The following is a 19156-nucleotide window of genomic DNA, read 5'->3' on the forward strand; positions in this document are numbered from 1 at the left end:
AAAGCATTTCAGGCATTAGAAATATTAAATTCAAAGGCCCTGGGGCAGGAGAATGCTTGGTCTGTGTGTCTAGAGACAGAAAGGAAAGACCTCAAATAGCCAAAGCAATTCTGAAAAAGAACAAAGCTGGAGGCATCACACTTTCTGATTTCAAACTATACTGTGAGGCTATAGTAATCAAAACAGTATGGTACTGGCATCAAAAACAGATAGCTAGACCAGTGGAATAGAATCCATAGCCCAGGAATAAACCCATGTCTATGCAGTCAATATATATTTGACAAAGAAGCCAAGAATATTTACTGATGAAAAGATATTTTTTCACAATAAATGATGTTGAGAGAACTGGATATTCACATGCAAAAGAATAAAATTGGAGCCCTATCTTATTACAAAAGTTAACTTGAAATGGATTAAAGACTTAAATGTAAGACCTGAAATTGTAAAAATTCTAGAAGAAAATGAGGGGGAAAGCTCCAGTGATTTTTTTTTTATCTGACACTAAAGCACAAGCAACAAAAGCAAGAATAAACAAGTAAAGCTACATCAAGCTAAAAAGCGTCTGCACAGCAAAAGAAACAATAAAAACAATGAAAACACAGCCTATGGAATGGGGAGAAAATATTTGCAAACCATTTATATCAGATAAGAGGTTAATATCCAAAAATATACAATTCAATAACAAAACCCCAAAATAATCTAATTACAAATGGGCAGAGCATCTGAACATTTTCCCCCCAAAGAAGACATACAAATGATCAATAGGTGCATGAAACGATGCTCATCATCACTAATTACCAGGGAAATGCAAATCAAAACCAAAATGAGGTATCACCTCACACCTACGAAAATGACTTTTATAAAAAAGATGGAAGTAACAAGTGTTGGTGAGGATGTGGAAAAAATGGAATTCTTGTGCACCATGGAAAACAGTATGGAGGTGATTCACAAAATTAAAAATTGAACTTCCATGTAATCTGCTGGGTATGTATCCAAAGGATATGACATCACTACCTTGAAGAGATATCTGCAACCCCATGTTCATTGCAGGCCTACTCAAAATAGCCCAGATCCAGAAACAACCTAAGTGTTCATTGATGGATGAGAGCATAAAGAAATTATGGTGCATACTAGTATATGCACAATAGAATATCATTCAGCCATAAAAAGAAGGAAATCCTGCCATTTGTGACAACATGGATGGACCTTGAAGGCACTGTGCTAAGTGAAATAAGTCAGAGAAAGGCAAATACTGTATGATCTCACCTACATGTTGGATCAATGAGAAGCAGAACACATAGAAACAGAGAGTAGAATGGTGGTTGCCAGGGCTGGGGTGTGAAGCAAGTGGAGAGACTCTAGTCGAAGTGTACAAACTTTCAATTATAAGATGAATAAATTATGGGGCCCTAATATTCAGCATTGTAACTATACTTATCATATACTTAAAGTTGCTAAGAGAGTAAATCTTAATGTTCTCACCACACACAAAAAATGTAATTATGTGAGGCTATGCATAATGTTAACTAACCTTATTATAGTAAGCATTTTGAATATAGTATACATGTATCAAATCATCATGTTGTATACCTTAAACTTATAGACAGTTATATGTTAATTGTATCTCAATAAGCTGAAAAAAAATTCTGTAGCTAGGACTCGGTCAATGAGAAGTGAGAGATTCCCCCTAAAATTAGTGGTGAAATACACAAGGCTTACTGACATGGGAAATGAATGAAAAATTATTGGTTTGTACAGCTGGCAAGTAAACAGTTGAGTAATCAGCATATAGGTAGTATTTAAAACTAGGCAATCAGGTAGATTAATCTGGGGGAGAACTTGTGGATAAGAGAAGGGAGAGCCCTAGCTGGTTTGACTCAGTGGATAGCGCATTGGCCTGTGGACTGAAGGATCCTGGGTTAGATTCTGGTCAAGGTCACATACCTTGGTTGCAGGCCCCTCCCTGGACTGAGCCCCTGTCAGGGCGAGTGCAGGAGGCAACCAATCGATGTGTTTATCTCATATCGGTAGTTCTCTCTGGCTTTCCCTCTCTCTTCCACTCCCTCTAAAAATCAATGGAAAAATATCCTTGGGTGAGGATTAAAGAAAAAGGAGAAGGGAAGAGATCCAAGGATGAGGCCAGGAACAAAAAGAAAGCCACTAGAAGAAGGAGGGGGAAATGCCTATGAAGTCAGGAAGCAGGGAGTGTTCACCTGTGTGAAAGGCCCTGATGTCTGTTGAATTGCGTTATCATCCAGGTTTTCTTCTCTTTCTCTTATTCTGGAGGTAGACTGCATTGTTATTTGAAAAAAATTTTATTACTTGTTAGTACAGCAGCAATTTTTAATTAGAAACAATAAAGTTGCTATAATGCGATTTGTCAGTGCAAGACTCAAGGCAGAATGAGTTTTTCCTCTGAGATAAATGTTCTTGTGTGTGGGTCCCAGAGGCCCTATCACGCAGTCACAACAAATTGAAAAGTTAAATAATTGTTCAGTTAATATGATCCATCTGTAGAAATAGTCCGGATGATTAAAGAAATAATGTTTCCTTCTTAATAACAGGGAATTTCTGTTGGTAATTATTCAGACAATTGCTTCATCTTTAATGTTGTATTTGGATATGAAATTATCGCACATTGACCTCTATGGTAATTTGCTGTCCAAATGCCAGATCATCAGGATGCACTTAAAACTTTTTTCACCTCCTGGTATTGCTCTTTGCTTTGGGATCATAGAGCCATCATTAGCCATTTCCACAAGCTCTCTTTAGAGAAAACACTGCTTAGGATATTTGGTCCTCTTTTAGATGCTCAGTGAACTAGACTCATTTCATGGATCTATTAACTCGTTCAAATGCTTTTCTACCTGAATAGACTCAGAGAAGAAATTTTCAAATGGTTTCAGGACAAATCAAATTCATTATGAAAGTTGAAAATCAACCATGTCCCTAGGATGATGATCAACACCATCTCCCTGAATAGATGTGAATTTGAAAACCCATGAAATCCTCTTGTGAGAGATCAGACTTGAGAGGGCACATCTTATTAAATTCAATTGAATAAAGTACCCTCTGGCCAATTCACTGGCTGTGTAATTTTCTGATTGCTCTTGGATAGCAGCATAATATTTTCACCTGTACATAGCCCACTATTCTTAAACCTCTGGAAACATCCATGTAATAAAAAACTCCAAATAACGATTATTTCAGTGCAAAAATTGCAAGCAAATTTAGCTGGATAAAATAACAGCTAAATAACATACAAATTTAGCTGGATATTACAACTTGCTTTTTCAATGAGTAGAAAAACTATTCACTCTTTTTAAGTTAGCATTTGTTTTTATTAAATGAGTACCCAGTTTTTAAGTTAGAAATTTTTTGTTTGTTTGTTTTCCCTTTTATTCTCCTGTTCTAAACTTTAATGGTATTTTCTTTCCTGATTATATCTATATATAATTTAAATATTTTTCTGGACAAATTGAGATGAAGCAATACTTCTATGCAGAAAGATTAATGGGGGTTTTATATATATATTTGGAAGACTCTGAAACCTAATTAGCATTCACCACTATAGTTCTTTCAGACTTCTTTGAGAGATGTGTATTAGTGAAAATAAGTCTCAAGTTTGACCAAGAAGCTATTTCTTCCTGATGGGGTGAAGAGCTGCTTTGTAATTTTCTAAAATAAATGTGCTCTTGAGAGAATCAGGTATCCGTTACTTATAAAATGTTGGGTGTATACCTAGTTGCATCGCAGACAAACTACTGTGTGTGGGGGTGGAGGGGAAGCCTATAATTAATAACTATATGAGTCATGTAGTCATTAGCCATATGGATATAGTCATATAGCTATATGTGGGATTATGTGGGATTATAGACTGGCACTATTCTCAAGTTGTATTTTGCAGTTCAAGACTCTGTTATAAAACAAAATTATGGAAATATGTCAAAATAATCATTAACATTTTAAAAATTATCCACACAAAAATATTTATACTTTATTATAGCAAAAACTAAATGGAATTTTGAGAAAGAAAAAAAATCAACATTTTTATTCTCTCATGTATTCATCTAAATACATCCCTTTCATCTTTCCTAGGCTTTGCTAGAGGTGGTTAACGACCTCTTTGAGGAACAGACTGACCTGGAGAAAATTGTCAAGAAAATAATGCACCGGGCCCAAACTCTGCTGAAATGCGAGCGCTGTTCTGTTTTACTCCTGGAGGACATCGAGTCACCAGTAAGCCATCTTTTTTTCTGTCATGTAGAATTGGAGACTGCGGGAATGCAATGAAGTTTAGTTTATTTGTAAGTAAGTGTGTGAAATTGGGACTGGAACCACCCTTCTCATGACTCTTCTAATTATGGGGTGACTTTTTATACAATTAAAGTCTTTTATTTTTTACATGCGTTTTCAGTCTTGTATTGCTGTCACCTTAGAAACACAGACTGTTACGCTGATAGGGACCTTAGTGACATGTATATCTCAGTCCCATGTGTTTACAGATGAGGGAACTAAGGGATGAATGGTTGGCCTAATCTCACAGAGCTGAATAGAAGACAAGCTCAGGTGCTGGTCTGGCTTCACATTCACCCAGCAAGGCCTCAGTACTGATGGGCATGGATTGCAGTCCAGACAATGCTCCAAAGTCCTTTTACTGGGAGGAGGGAGCAAACTAACATTGGAAAAGCGGTGCCCTTGGCTCTTGGAGCCCACACAGTTGGGACTGAGCTGAGTGGGGTGACCAGCCTCAGGTGGCCTGGGCGGTGCAGCAGAGGTTTGTCTTGTTGTTTCTGGCCTGGGAAAAAGGCTCTTTGCCTGCTGCCTCGGACCTCTGGACACTTGCACAGAATGCCCAGTCAGATGGAGGAGGCTCATTTCTCCTTCACTGCAGGGGTTCCTGTTACTCCAAAGGCCAGCATCAAGCTAGGCCAAGGGCTAAGGCTGCCGCATCTCAGCTTTCAGGTTCTGTGAAGGCCTGTGGCTCTTTAGGGGAAATCTGCTGGGTAAATACACAACAATATTGAAAATAATGATCATCATCAATATGCCTTCCTGAAAGTTAAATGTCTAACCCCTCAGCAGCAATTTAATATCTTTGCTGAAAACTCCCTTCAAAGACCAAGAATTGTCTAGCAATTCTGTTTTCATACCTCCAAGAATGCTACTTTACTGTACTTAACCTAGACAAGGTTATTGTCTTTTCCTTTCAGTTTGTGTTTCACAAAGAAAGAAACCTTGAGACAAATTTTGGAAATTTAATTAGTATTGTAAAACTTACAACATTATGTTTTTAAAATTCACATATGTTTAAAATGTTTAGGAATGTTCCCCCATATTATAGCAGAGTTGGGTTTTTTCTATTTCAGCAGGTATGGTTTATACCGACAGTTGTCTTGCAAGTATCCTATGCCTGTGTAAAACTCAGTGGAACCTTGGTAGACACACACACACCCCAGCCCATATTTATGGAGTGCTTCTGGTTGCTTTGTGAAGCACTTGAGTTTGTTGAATCCTCACTGCATCCTGATGAGATAGATATTATCATCACCCTCATTTTATAGATGAGAATATAAGGCTTAGACAGTTGAATAACTTGCTAGAGTCTCCTGTCCCCTGACTCTAAGCCCCTGAAAAGAGTGGGAAGAGGTGGGTTCTCCTTGGTGCCTGGCAGGCTGTGAGAGCTCTCACTAAGCAAAGGCAGGAAGGAGTGGGATTCCTTGAGTCACTTTTAAGTCCCTGTGAGGGCAAGTGGCTGAGGGGCCAGGTAAAATCTGGACCAGGACAAGCTCACTGTTTGCTAGTTCAGTTATAAACAGACATGGAAGTAATTTAAACCAGCTCAAGGTGGTCATTCTTGCCAGTCTTCTAACATGGATGGCCCGGCCGGCATGGCTTAGTGGTTGGGTGTTGACCTATGAACCAGGAGGTCATGTTCGATTCTTGGTCAGGGCACATGCCTGGGTTGCGGGCTCAATCCCCAGTGGGAGGAGTTCAGGAGGCAGCTGATCGATGATTCTCTCTCATCATTGATGTTTCTATCTCTTTCTCCCTCTCCCTTCCTCTCTGAAATCAATAAAAACATGTTTAACATGGATGAGTTATACTGTGGTCTTACTCTTTCTCAAATCAAAGAAAAAGTACAGATGGCAGAAATTGATATGGAAGGTGCTGGAGGCAATAGTAGTAGTGACAGCAGTAGCTTTATGCTACAGAGTGTGGAGGGGGTCAAAAACACTAGATTAGATAGTAGAAGCATAAAGGTGTTGGTATATTACCGCAAGTTCAAAAGACCTTTTAACTCTCACAGTTGAACAGTCTGACTGCAGTTGTGGGGATCAGAGCAGAAATTCTTGGCCATTCCCCTTCATTTCTGCTCTTTGTCCCCCCACCCCCACACCCTGTCCTCAACATGAGGATGAACTCTTCTTTTTCATCCAGAGGGTCAGGGTTTGGGGATAAAAGTGCATTATATGCACAAAAAGGACACTAATCTGCTCAGTCCCTTTTTAGAAGCTGTGGAGATATTTCGCCAAGGTTGCTGCTTGGACTTCAAAGATAATCAAGAAGCATGGCACCCAGACAAAAGGATTCCTTCCTAGCGGAAGGAATATATTCTGGTGTTAGACTTCCGTGTACCATTCTCCAGTGCTAGGAGAAAATGTAGCAATAGCTACAAAGTCCTCAGGGAAAGAAAATGTGACCCCACAATTTTAAATCCAATCAATTTACATTCAATTATGTAAGCCACAGATAGACATTTTTAAATTACAAGAAAGAGTTCAGCAAATATAGTTCCAAGCTGTCCTTCCCGAAAAATATGAGAGATTAAAATCCAGCCAAGCAAGTGATGAAGAAGACATAATAAATGAGACTAGTATTGAGTACTGAATGCATCTAGAACCAAGACTAAAAAGGATGAGTCATATACTTGTAGAAACGAATGTAAAGTTACGTTATAAACCATTACAATTGTCCTGGCTCCCCATCTCTCCCAAGTGCCACAGGGGCAGCAGATGCCCACACATGCAGTGGGTTGCATTTCCGAAGAGGAATATTGTGCTTGGAGAATCCACCTCTTTTCCATTGAGTGGTATCAAGCCTGCTGTGTGGAGAGAGCTGTTATCTCATCTCTCAAGTTTGTCCACTATGAACACAATAATGTGAAAGGAACCAGATATAGAGAGATTGGGGTCTTGCAGTGTAGGCACAACAGGAAGACTGTGCATTCAGGGCTCATGTGCCTCTCCCAACAGGTATCTTGGTTACATGGAGTATTTTAATTTCAATGTGTTACATTTATCATTCTTCCTTTTTGATTTGTACTTAATGGTTGATGTCCAGTTTGTTTGTTTTTTAACTGCTTTACTTCTATGTTAGAATGACTTCCTCATATTTTCCTTAACCCATCTGGTATTTATGGTCATCTTTATCCATATAGAATTTATTTTTTGTATAGTGTAAAGCTGTGTGTGTGTGTGTGTGTGTGTGTGTGTATGAATTGTCTCAGAACTGTTTTCCCCCCACTTTGTAATGCCACTTTTATATTACATTAAGTTTCCATATATACCTGAGTTCACTATTTTGTCCCACTGGTTTATGGGTCTTTTTCTGCACCAGTATCACAATGTCTAAATTTCTATAATTTTAGAATACTCTTGGTATCTGATAGGGCAAGTCCTCAATGTTGTTCTCCTTTAAAACCGGCTTGCCAATTTTTGACTTGTTGCTCTTCCACACAGATTTGAAGAAGCAGCTTATCATTTTCCATGAAAAACTGTGTAGAGATTTTGATTGAAATTGCTTTAATTCATAGATCAATTTGGGGGATTTCTGCAAGTAATAGAATATACAAGGGAAAATGACTTAACAAGATTTGTATCTTGTGTAACAAGAAGTCTGCAGGAGGCAGTTCTGGGGATTGTGCAGCAGCCAGATGATATAATCAAGAACCCAGGCTCCGTTATTTCCCTGTGTTTGTCTCAGTGGTCCGCCTTCACCAGCTGGCTCTTACTCTCACCATCCAGGAGGCTGGCGCAGCTCCAGGCACCATGTCATCAGATAACTATGTATCAGGAGAAGAAGAAAGGGAAACTTCTTTTCACACGTCTTTCTTTTAATCAGGGAGGAAAGTGGTTTCCAAAAGAGGCTTTTCCCATTGACTTTCCATGACCCATTAGTCAAGTACAAAATGATGTTGTTCAAATCATTTATAGTCTTAATAGTGTTGTTTCTCATCTGTCATTCTCTGATAGAGGTTTGTTCAAATCATCAGCCTGAGATTTGTCTATGTCATCTTGTCCAATTCTGTTGATATTAATGTGCATGTGTTTTTAAGTTTGGGATTGCAGTTTATTTTTATGGAAAACTGTTTTTGTGTGTTTGTTTGTGCCATTGTTTTCTTTCATTCTTTCCTGCACTCTTCCCTCCCTGTCTAGTAGTTTGCACAGTTCCATGGCCCCTAGTCAAGAACCAGGTCTACTATGGGTGGCTTGGGTCTCCTGCTATGTGATAATATTACACTCAACCAGAGGCAGTTTGGTTCAGTTTCTGGAGGTAAAGCTGAATCATCTGTCTCCAAGGAACACTGTCAGACCCCAGTCTCCAGTAGGAGCTGACATTCCAACCATTGCTGCCTGACTTTTTTCAGACTTGGCACACAGCAGGCCTGTCTCCAGGCTTGTGTCTGAGAGATCTTTATTTCCCCCTCCTCTCTGGTCCCTCCTTTCCCATCGCTTTTCTCTTCCCTTTAACTTCTAGATACATGTCTTTTTTGGTTTTCTCTTTCTGTATTTTATCAATCTTTGTTTTTGGAAGAGAACAGATGTGCCTAAGCATGAATTTATAGCACCATCTCTACTGGCATTACATACACTACTTTTTACAATCAGAAAAAAAAGTATCATTTCAGGGGAAAAATACGCCCAAACTTTCTTCCTCAAAAAATAACTTGTGCTTTTCTCTATTTCATTAGAATCATTCCAGGAGACAAGAACTTCAAATTACTTTTTTGTGATTTGAATATTTTAAAAAGCTGGTTATTGCAGATGTATGATATTTTATGACCTGTCTACATTTGAGGGGGAAGGGGAAGATATAATTTAAATTTAGTGGTAGAACTAAATTTCACACTCTTAACTCAGTGTCTAGAGACTGCATTCATAGTTGTTAAACTGGCCAGTCAGGTGTAAACTGATCAGTTTACTCAGTGAATACCAAAAATAGAAATGAGAAATGCCTTTCTAAACCCTCTCTCCTGCCAAAATTAATATTTTACCCTCTTTTGCTTCTCGTAAGTGTTTTAATCAATCAATTTCAAGTGACTTTGTCAATGGTATTTTCCACTAGACTGAAAAAAATGAAAGGATTGCTCCATCGCTAGCTGCTGTCAACATTAGGTACTATTAGTCCTTTGAACTGAATATTCCCTGCTAATATGCCATTCCATGAACCAAAGCAATTTCTATCGCTTCTCTTGGTTCCATTCTAGCTTATGTATTTACTATCATGTCTATTTCTTCCCATGCTTAGTCAAGGAAAGCAAATGTAGCTATTTTAATCTTATGTCCTCAGGCACTGTCTCAGCACCACTCTTTACAAGTGTTCTTCTTTCATGGATCATCCTGATGGCAGGCAGCTGTGTCGTTGTCCAGAACTCCATGAAATACTTTATAGCTGAGCTTATAAATATGAAGCTAGTTCCTGGAGTTCGTTTTCTAAATCATGAAACACAAACTACACTTGTTTTCCAACATGTTCCTTAACTTCTTGGTTCATATGAAATACACATACAGTTAAGCCACTGAACTAGACAACTAGACAAGCTCCCTGAATCCAACTCCCCAGAGAAAGTGATGGGGTGATCACCATTGTGCTGGAACAGCCTGCAATTCAGCCCTCTCCGTCCTATATGGATAGTAAAAATTGCTTCAGGCTTTCCTTGCTAATTGCTTTCTTTCCATTTTCTCATCTTTCTTTCGTTAATTTTCCTTCTCCCTCTAAGGTAGCTAATATAAACTCTGTTTGATTTTGTTCCACGTGTTTTTTTCTAGAGTGCAAAATGGAAGATATCTAAAAATTCTGATGATTATCTGATCAATGTATATATATATATATATATACCCATCATTAATAATTAACATCAGATCATATGTTTGTGTATATTAATTAACTTAATTAACTTTATTAATAGTTATGTCAGTAAATTAACACAACTCACATCCTTAATAATTTATGTTAAATATATGATATATGTTTAAAATAAATACATTATTAATGATGTGAGTTGAGTGTGAGAACAATAAATGATATATCATTTATTTAAGTTAAATATATGTATACATGTTACATATGTGTTAAATCTATGCATGTGTACTTAAATATATACATAGATTTAACATATTTAAATCATATATAACATATCCTATATAATAAAGAGCTAATTAGACCAGATGGTGGAATGACCTTCCAGAACGACCTTCCGGAATGACCAGTGGGTGGGGGGTGGGGACACAGGGCCACGAGGCAGCTGGGGCCATGAGGGCTGAGGCAGCTGGGGCTGTGAAGGCCTACTCTTGCACGAATTTCATGCATCGAGCCTCTAGTAAAATATATAATAATCTATATATATAAAAGCCTAAGCGACCGTTATGATGAAACGATCGGAACGACTGGAACTACCGGTTGACCAGTCACTATGATGCGCACTGACCACCAGGGGGTAGACACTCAATGCAGGAGCTGCCCCTGGTGGTCAGTGTGTTCCCACAATAGGAGCGCTGCTCAGCCAGAAGCCGGGCTCACGGCTGGCAAGTGCACCTGCCCAACATTCATGGTCTGTCACCTGTGCTATCAACTTAACTTTTGGTTCTCTTCTCTGTCTTCAGCCTTGTTTTATTCCTTTCTTCTCTCTCCACTCCCAACCTCCCCATGGTTAGCTTATGCAGGTATTTGCTCTGTATCTTTTGCACATATAGTTCCAGTGAAAGACAGAATGCACAAGGAGATTAAGGAAGTAATTTCATCCAGGTTATTGCAATAGGGAGAACATTCATTAGTAAGGAACATCTCAAAGAAAAGGAAAGGGGTCTGGGGTTTTACAGAAGCATGTAGACAAGAAAGTTATCTGTATCATTTTTGTGCATCTTGGGGGAGTCATGAGGAAGGATGGAGACAGGTCTAGGGCAGGTGGTCATTTGAAGTTAACCAATTCTGGAAGACAAAACAGTAGGAGGTTTTCTTTATCATTACTGGTTTTTGGAAGCACAGGACTGAGCTGAAGAGCAACTCTGTATTGACTATTGTCTGCAAACCCTGCCTCTTCCCATCTATTGTCAGTCTTTCTCTTTTTAGCTCAGTGTCCTTGAAAACTAATCTCTACACACTCTGCCACTTGGGCTTTCTTGTTCTCTAGCTTCCAGTTGAGTTTTACAAATAAGAGGGATCAGCAGAAGATTCAAGGGCAGGAGGAGAGAGAGGTTGGAGGTATTTATTCCCCTTGTTCTTTCTCTGCCAGTTGTAGAGATGGCTGGATTCTTGTAAGGCCCCTTTCCACAGCTCCAGCCCCTCCTTCCATGCCTCCTTCTCTCCCTCACACTCTGGTGTGTTCCCTTAGACCTAAGGCTGCTTTCCAAAGCTGCTAGCCCCTACTTTACAAAGTTTCCTGTGCTTCTGTAACTAGCCCCTTTATTGAATTAGGTTCAGTTAACTCTATTGAGTGCTCTGTTTAATAGCAAAATTCTGATTTTGGAAAAATTTTCTCACTTCTCAGCCTACAGCACTCCTGCTCACACTTTAGGACGTAGTTCACATGAACCTTCCTTCAACACCCTTCTCTGTGCACTTCTAGCACTTTTAATATATACCATGGTGAAATGTTACATTTGTGAATTGCTTCCCCTCTGTACTGTGTTGTGAGTTAGTACCTGGTACACTAAGCATTTGATAAATGTTAATTGAGTGAATAAATAATTTATCAAGAAGGATAGTAGTGGATGAGCATTTAATCATTATTTTGCCCTTGTAGAGTAGTCCTCTTATGGAAAAACTAGAGGCCCGGTGCATGAAATTTGTCTAGGGAGGGAGGGTGTGTGTGTGTGTGTGTGTGTCCCTCAGCCTGACCTGCACCCTCTCCAATCTAGGAGCCCTCAGGGGATGTCCTACTGACGGCTTAAGCCCGCTCCCAGTGGTTCTCTGCTCTCTGCAGGGCCTGCCTGCTCCACACCGCAGTACTGCCAAGCAGGCTGTGCTGGGTGCTGCCTGCGGGCCACACTTGCCTGCTCCCTGGTTGTTGCAGCGATGGCCAAGTGGGCTGTGCTGGGAGCTGCCTGTGGCTGCGCTTGCCTGCTCCCAGGTCCCACTGCAACGGCCAAGCAGGCTGTCCTGGGAGCTTCCTCCTACCTGCTGTCAGTCTTCACGGAGGCGATGAGGTTAATTTGCATACTCACTCCTGATTGGCTGGTGAGCGTAGCAGAGGGACAGTCAATTTACATGTTTCTCTTTTATTATATAGGATGGGGGTTAAGAAAACCCTAATTAAAAAAAGGGGGATTACTTAGATCATTTCTATTTTCTTTGTGGTGGTAGGAATATATATTTCAGCATGACTTTTTTTTTTGTACTTTTAAGTTGTTTTTAAATGTTTTTAAAAATGGAGAGGAAATCAGACCAACTAGTGCCTGATAAATATCAAATCAAAAAGACTTCTGTCCATGGAGCTTTTCCAAAGAACAGGCAGAGATGCGTGGGGATATTTTGTTTGCTTCACTGTGGCATGTGCACTGCCTTCCCCAGGGTGTAGTAATCAGGGCTGATCAACAGCCAGTGGAGCTCCGAACCACTTTGTTCAGTTTAATTGACCTATAAGCTACCTCTGATATTTCTTTTATAAGATTCTCTTTTTACTTAGTATGTATTTATTTAATCTATGTTCATTTAGTGCATCTATAATAAAATCAAAATTGGATTTAAAGAATAAATTTTTAAAAATTAATAAAACTAAGAACCACACAATTGGTCCAAGTCAACGAATAAAGCAGGAATTTTATTCGTTTTCATTTATGCTTTCATCTGTTTTTATTAGTTGTAATCTCCACAGTGAAACTATATATCCCATTAAATTTTATCAAAATAGTTCAACTGTTTTTGCTGTTGCTGTTTTTTAACCCAGGTGTCTGACTATAAATAGTTTTCTACTTAAATGCATTATATTTTTAATAAATTTCTAAGAATTATCACACAAGGTGCGAAGTTAGGGAATATCCTCTCCAATACTGTCCTCGCTTATGCCTCCAATGACAAATTTGGGGCTTCCCAAGACCACCCTCAGCCTCAGTATTTTGCTGAAAGGGTTCACAGAACTCACTGAAGACTGTTATACTCATGGTTATGGTTTATTAGGGAAGGAGACAGATTAAAATGAGCCATGGGACAGATGCATGGGCAGAGTCCAGGAGGGTTCCAACAGTGGAGCGTCCAGGTGTGCTCCCTCCCAGCGGCAATGTGTGACAACATGCATTAAGTATTGCCAAACAGGGAGGGTCACCCGAGCCTTGGCATCCAGATTCTTCACTGGGGTTCGATCACCAAAACCTAGTTGGTTACCCATGTAGTTGACCTCAGTCTCCATCTCCTCCAAAGGTTAACTTATACCAGGTGATCCAAAGACCCCACCCCCAGATCACATTGTAGGTGTGGCTCAAAGCCCTCACCCTAAATCACATTGTTACTATCTGGCTGGCCCAATGCACCTGGGTAAACAAAGACACTTGGAATGGCTGGACGTTCCAAAGGCTTAGAGGTCACCTCTCAGGAGCCAAGGGCAAAGGTCAGACCTTTCTCTGGGTAAGGTTAACTCTATTACACACAAGATCAACACCAAGGTTCACGAATCCAGTGTCTGACTTTGATCAGCACACCATGGCCTGGTTTACTGGGGGACACAACTAGTACTCTCCATGATGTGGAGTGCTGAAGTTGAAAGATGCACAATCTTTGACTTTCCCTTTATTTATTAAACATGAGTTTAGAGAATAAAACTAATAAAATAAAACAAAATGTTACACCCTGGTTGTTGTTTTTTCCCCCAGCATGTGATTTAGGTTGGAATTAAAAGTTCTAACATTTTAGAAAAACATGTTTCTTCCTTTTGGTAGTTTTGTGTGTGTGTGTGTGTGTGTGTGTGTGTTTTATTGGTTAGATGCAAATGGGTTTTTACATAGAAGGTAGTTTTTAAAGTTCCTCTTTTTTGCCGTGATTGGTGTGATTCAGTGGTTAGAGCATCAGCCTGAACACCAAAGCGTCTCAGATTCAATTCCTGGTCAAGAGTACATACCTGGGTTACAGGTTCGATCCCCAGCCCTGGTGGGGCTCCTGCAGGAGGCAAACAATCAATGTGTCCCACATTGATGTTTCTCTCTCCCTGCCTCCCTCCATTTTACTCTACCTAAAAATCAATGGAAAATTTATCCTCAGGATGAGGATTAACAATAAAAAATGTTCCTCTTTGATATTTCAAGAGTTCACACATTCTGACATTTCATCAAGAGGTACTTTTTTATCTTATTCTTTATGATTCTAGATTTATAACTTTTATAGCTTTAAAATTTCAGGATTTTCTATTCTACTTTTTGTCTTTTTGTAAGCCGCTATCCCTTAGCAGCTGAAAAAAAAATATGTTTAAAAGATCTTTATTCTCTTTTAAACTCTGGACATTCCCCATGTTTGTTTTCCTAAGGCACAGACAGTTCCCCATTCTGCAAACATAAACACTTATACTTTTTATCCTACTATTATCCTACCATTTTAACTTTAAGAATTATTTAGGGTATAGTGTAGTTTGAGGGATTTATTATTTGGTGATAGCAAATAGTCTCTCTGTGGCTTCCTGGCCTTGTGAGATTTAAGAATATTCCAGGGAGCACTACTTTTGAGGAGCCAGAACAAATTAAGCTCTTACCATAAAGTAAGCTCCATTAACACAGGGATTTTTTTTTCACTTTTACATGTGTAGCCCCAGGGCCTATTGCTCTACTGACACATACAGACAATACATATTTGCTGTGTCAATAAACTGCTTCCAAAAAGTTAAAAGCCTAACCTTTGCACAAATCTAAAGCAAGCATGTATCAAAGATTTATTGAATTCATTAATGAGAGAAACCAGCAATGTGGTAAAATCAGTTCTAAGGCAGGCCCTGAAAGAACGCTGGCATAAGACTGCTAGGTTAGATTTTAAAAATGGCTGCTATCATCCGGACAAAAAAATTGTTACTATGGGCTTATCTTTTCTACTGCACAAAAATCATTTCCATTTCTACGTAGATAATCCATGTGCATAGCTATAGGACCAGGAAAGCCTTTGTGTAATGTGAAGCTGTGAGAACCATTGCCTCAGTGGGTCCCAGTGTCGGCAATCACCCTGCTTCCTTTGAACTTTTGCCTAGTTGTTGCCCATTCTGGGTCCCCCTCCTCAATATGTGTGTTCAAGCGATAGGCCTCATGATGACTTCCCCAGTTTCCCCTCCCCTCCCTTCTGTTTGAGCCAGCTACATTTAAATTACCCAGTGACAATGCTTCCCGAGTGCCACAAGCACCCCTACCCATGACCCTCAATAAAGGCACACGGCCCTTGCTCTGCAGTTTCCCTGCCTGCTTCCCCAGTTTCCCCTCCCCTCCCTTCTGTTTGACCCAGCTACATTTAAATTACCCAGTGACAATGCTTCCCGAGTGCCACAAGCACCCCTACCCATGACCCTCAATAAAGGCACACGGCCCTTGCTCTGCAGTTTCCCAGTGAGGCAGAAACAGCATCACCTTTGATGACAACCTCAAAAGGCACACAGCATTTCTTTCACATACTCTGTTGGTCAAAGTTGTCAGAAACCCACCTAGATTCAAGGAGAGCATAGATCTACCATTTGGTCGGAAGATGGCAGGGTCATTTCATGGAGAGGGATGTGAGCTAGGAGACATTGTTGTGCCATCTTTGGGAAATGGAATTTGCCACATTAGACTATATAATGAAATATTTTTTATAGTTGTCAAGATTATTTTCTTGCAGTTGAGCTATTGTTACTGCCATGCATTGAGCAAGTCAGATGCAATTTTCTTTGTGATGCCTTTTCTTTTATCTTTTTCCTAATGTTGCATTTTCTTAGTTTGGGTCCATTACCTCACTGATAAAGCTTTTTAAATATTTAAGCTATTCCCAGTTTCCAAATCGTTTTCTCAGGTGCCCATCAATTCCCCGTAAGTGGTTAATTTAAAAGGTTTTTGAAGCATGACTGCATCTGGCACAGGCAAAGCTAAATGTCAACCTTGGAAGCATCCAGTGACATTCAGATGATTCCTTTCCGTATAAGGAACTCGTTTTTCTATCATGTAGCTTATCTTGTGAAAAGAGGACAGAAACAGTGCCTTTCCCACTCAACATGTTTAGTGTTATGAAACAGCTGGCCCTCCAGAGCATGCGGATTTGTTTCACTCCTAATTTCCCCATCTAGTTGTGCGAAACTGAAGATGAAAATCCCTACTTTACAGAGTTGTAATAGGGAAATTAAACAAAGAAGCTTCTGACATAGGGCATGGCTCATAGTAAGAGCCAATGGTAGCTCATAATAAGAACTACCTTTACATTTTCTGTGACCATAAATCCATTCAATGTAATAAATCTTGATCAAGCTCTTTTGGTAGGTGTGCTGGTATCACTAGACAGGTCAGGGGGGAAGTGTCCACACTGGGGATGATCTTTGAAGAAAGTGACTTCCTCCTCTTTACCCTTTGGGCAGTGGCAGCAAAACGTTCACTTGAGAACCATGATGAGGGTAACTTCAGGAGCTTGAGGTTGACAGAGGGCATCCTTTTTAAAAGGTGATTAGCCTTCATGGATGTTGATTGGGTTGATAAAAGGACAGTAAAAAAAATTGCACTCAAATGAGACGTCCCTTTGCCTGCCCACCACAGAATACTACTCACCTTATTGTAAAATATATACATAGTTAGTAAGATGTAATAAAACTTTGAAATATATGTTATGTAAAAAGAAAACACAAAAGTAGGATAGAATCTTGGGATTTCTTCATTTAAAAACCCTCTCTAATCTCCAATTATTGTAATAGCCATTACAAAGATTAAAACTGTTTACTGCATTGTTTTAAACTGTGAGAAAGCCTTAATTGACTTGAATTTGTTGTCTTTCTGTGTGGCAGGTGGTGAAGTTTACCAAATCCTTTGAATTGCTGTCCCCAAAGTGCAGTGCCGAAGCTGAGAACAGGTAGGGCTTGTGAGTTTCAGGTTTGTCTTTTGATCCTTGTCTTCTGTCCTTGGGGTTGGCAGCATTGCATATATTCCTTGAGGAGAGGAGTTGTTCTTTTTTTAGACCAGCAAGTATAGCCAAATATCATCACTGTTCTGTCTTTCAGGGCTTAAACAAAAACTGTAATTTAAAAATACATGTGTATACATCTCAAGCTGTTAATGAATGGAGTCAATTTTTAGATATTTCCTAACTACACAGACAGACTATTTTTCTCCTTTATTCTGTCCTTCATTTCTCTTCTTCCTTTTTTGTTTCCTTATATCTGGGTAATAGCATCCCTTGGGGAAAAATAGTGAGAGTTTCTAGTCATTCACTTTTTTTTTGTCTCTAATGTATCTTTGAGGCTCTAACAGGCTAAAAGGGAGGGTTGGGAACAATCAGTGACTTTCTGTTAGCTTTGCACTGCCCTGAATAATAGCTGGGCTGCTGCAAAAATGTATTCTCTTTATTCTTGTCATCTCTAGAGGAAAGGCTAAAAATAGTAAAATTGACCAAAATGCAGAAAAATGGAGAAAGACAGGTAAAGTGCTCAGGACAGCATGAGGATGATAATGATGAAACTGATACTAATGTTAGCAAGATGAACAGCTTTTATTCTTTGAGTGCTAAGTACAGCAGGTACTAGTCTAATCCCCAAATAATCCTGTGAAGTAGACATTGTACCCTTGCATGACAGAGGAGAAAACCAAGGCTCAGTGAATATCTACTTGGTTAATATTTCCCAAATCTTGCTCATCAGTCAGAATCAAACTTGGTAAAAACTAAATTCTCAGGACCTAAACTGAGATATTTTGATTCACTATGCGGAAAGTGAAGTCCTAAAGCTCTATGTATTCAAAAGGCTCCCTGGGTAATGCCTGTTTCAAGGGTAATTTGATTTTATACATCATTGCCTTTGAGTTCAGAAATAGAAATCAGTAAATTAAAATGGACACTTTATTTAGTTACTTCACTTTTCATCAAGTGCACAAAGTTTAAAAGAAGCCTTTGTTACATACTGTATAATTCCATTTGTAGGGCATTCCTAAGAACAGAAAGCAGGCCAGTAGCTGTTAGGAGCTAGAGATGGAGAGAGGGGTTTACTATGAGTGGTACAGGGGAATTTGGGGTTGTGATGAAACTATTTTATATTTTGCTTGCGATAGTGGTTGAGCATCGACTTATGAACCAGGAAGTCACAGTTCGATTTCCAGTCAGGGCACATGCCCAGGTTTCAGGCTCCAGGTTCGGGCTCGATCCCCAGTAGGGTTGTGCAGGAGGCAGCCCATCAATGATTCTCTCTCATCATTAATGTTTCTTTCTCCCTCTCCCTCTTCCTCTCCCTCTCCCTTACCCTCCTTCCCTTCTCCGAAATCAATAGAAAAAAATTTTTTTAAAAGAATAAGCGGAAAAAAAGGGTAAATTTTACTGTCTATAAATTACGCTTTAAAATGGGAAAAAGGAAAAAGAAACCTTTTTAAAAGCTTTTTGTTTTTTGTATTTATGTTTAAATCTATATATAATGTTAGCTAATCTATATCTAAAAATATACATAGACAATTACTGATGATTTGTTCAGCAATTTCCCTAAAATTTTAATGTAAAATCACATGAAATATATTGGGGAAAAATATCTATTCATGCTTACTCCTTTAGCTAGTCATGGATTCAAATAAGTTATCTCTTTCATATATGAGGGGGAAAAGCTTTATGGAATTATTAAAACACCTTTGAAGTCCTAATACTTCACTGTTGTTCTTTTCTATGCTCTTGATTGTGTCCTCATAGTCACTGCAGAGTTAAATATTCTTGGTCTTTTGATTATTTTTAATGCCGAAAGGACTGCCATGTCAAAATGAGA

The 19156-nt window shown here is 39.2% G+C and overlaps 1 protein-coding gene across 1 annotated transcript in view; it reads left to right on the forward strand.

Moving 5' to 3' along the window:
• Positions 1-19156, forward strand: part of PDE11A (phosphodiesterase 11A) — a 270293-nt gene that overhangs the window by 88793 nt on the left and 162344 nt on the right. Inside the window, exons 4-5 of the mRNA XM_006083068.3 lie at positions 4099-4239; positions 17207-17271. Of these exons, the coding sequence (XP_006083130.1) occupies positions 4099-4239; positions 17207-17271 (206 nt within the window). The remainder of the gene's footprint in view (positions 1-4098; positions 4240-17206; positions 17272-19156) is intronic.

The sequence above is a fragment of the Myotis lucifugus genome, unplaced genomic scaffold (assembly GCF_000147115.1).
Source record: "Myotis lucifugus unplaced genomic scaffold, Myoluc2.0 scaffold_5, whole genome shotgun sequence".
NCBI classification, from domain to species: domain Eukaryota; kingdom Metazoa; phylum Chordata; class Mammalia; order Chiroptera; family Vespertilionidae; genus Myotis; species Myotis lucifugus.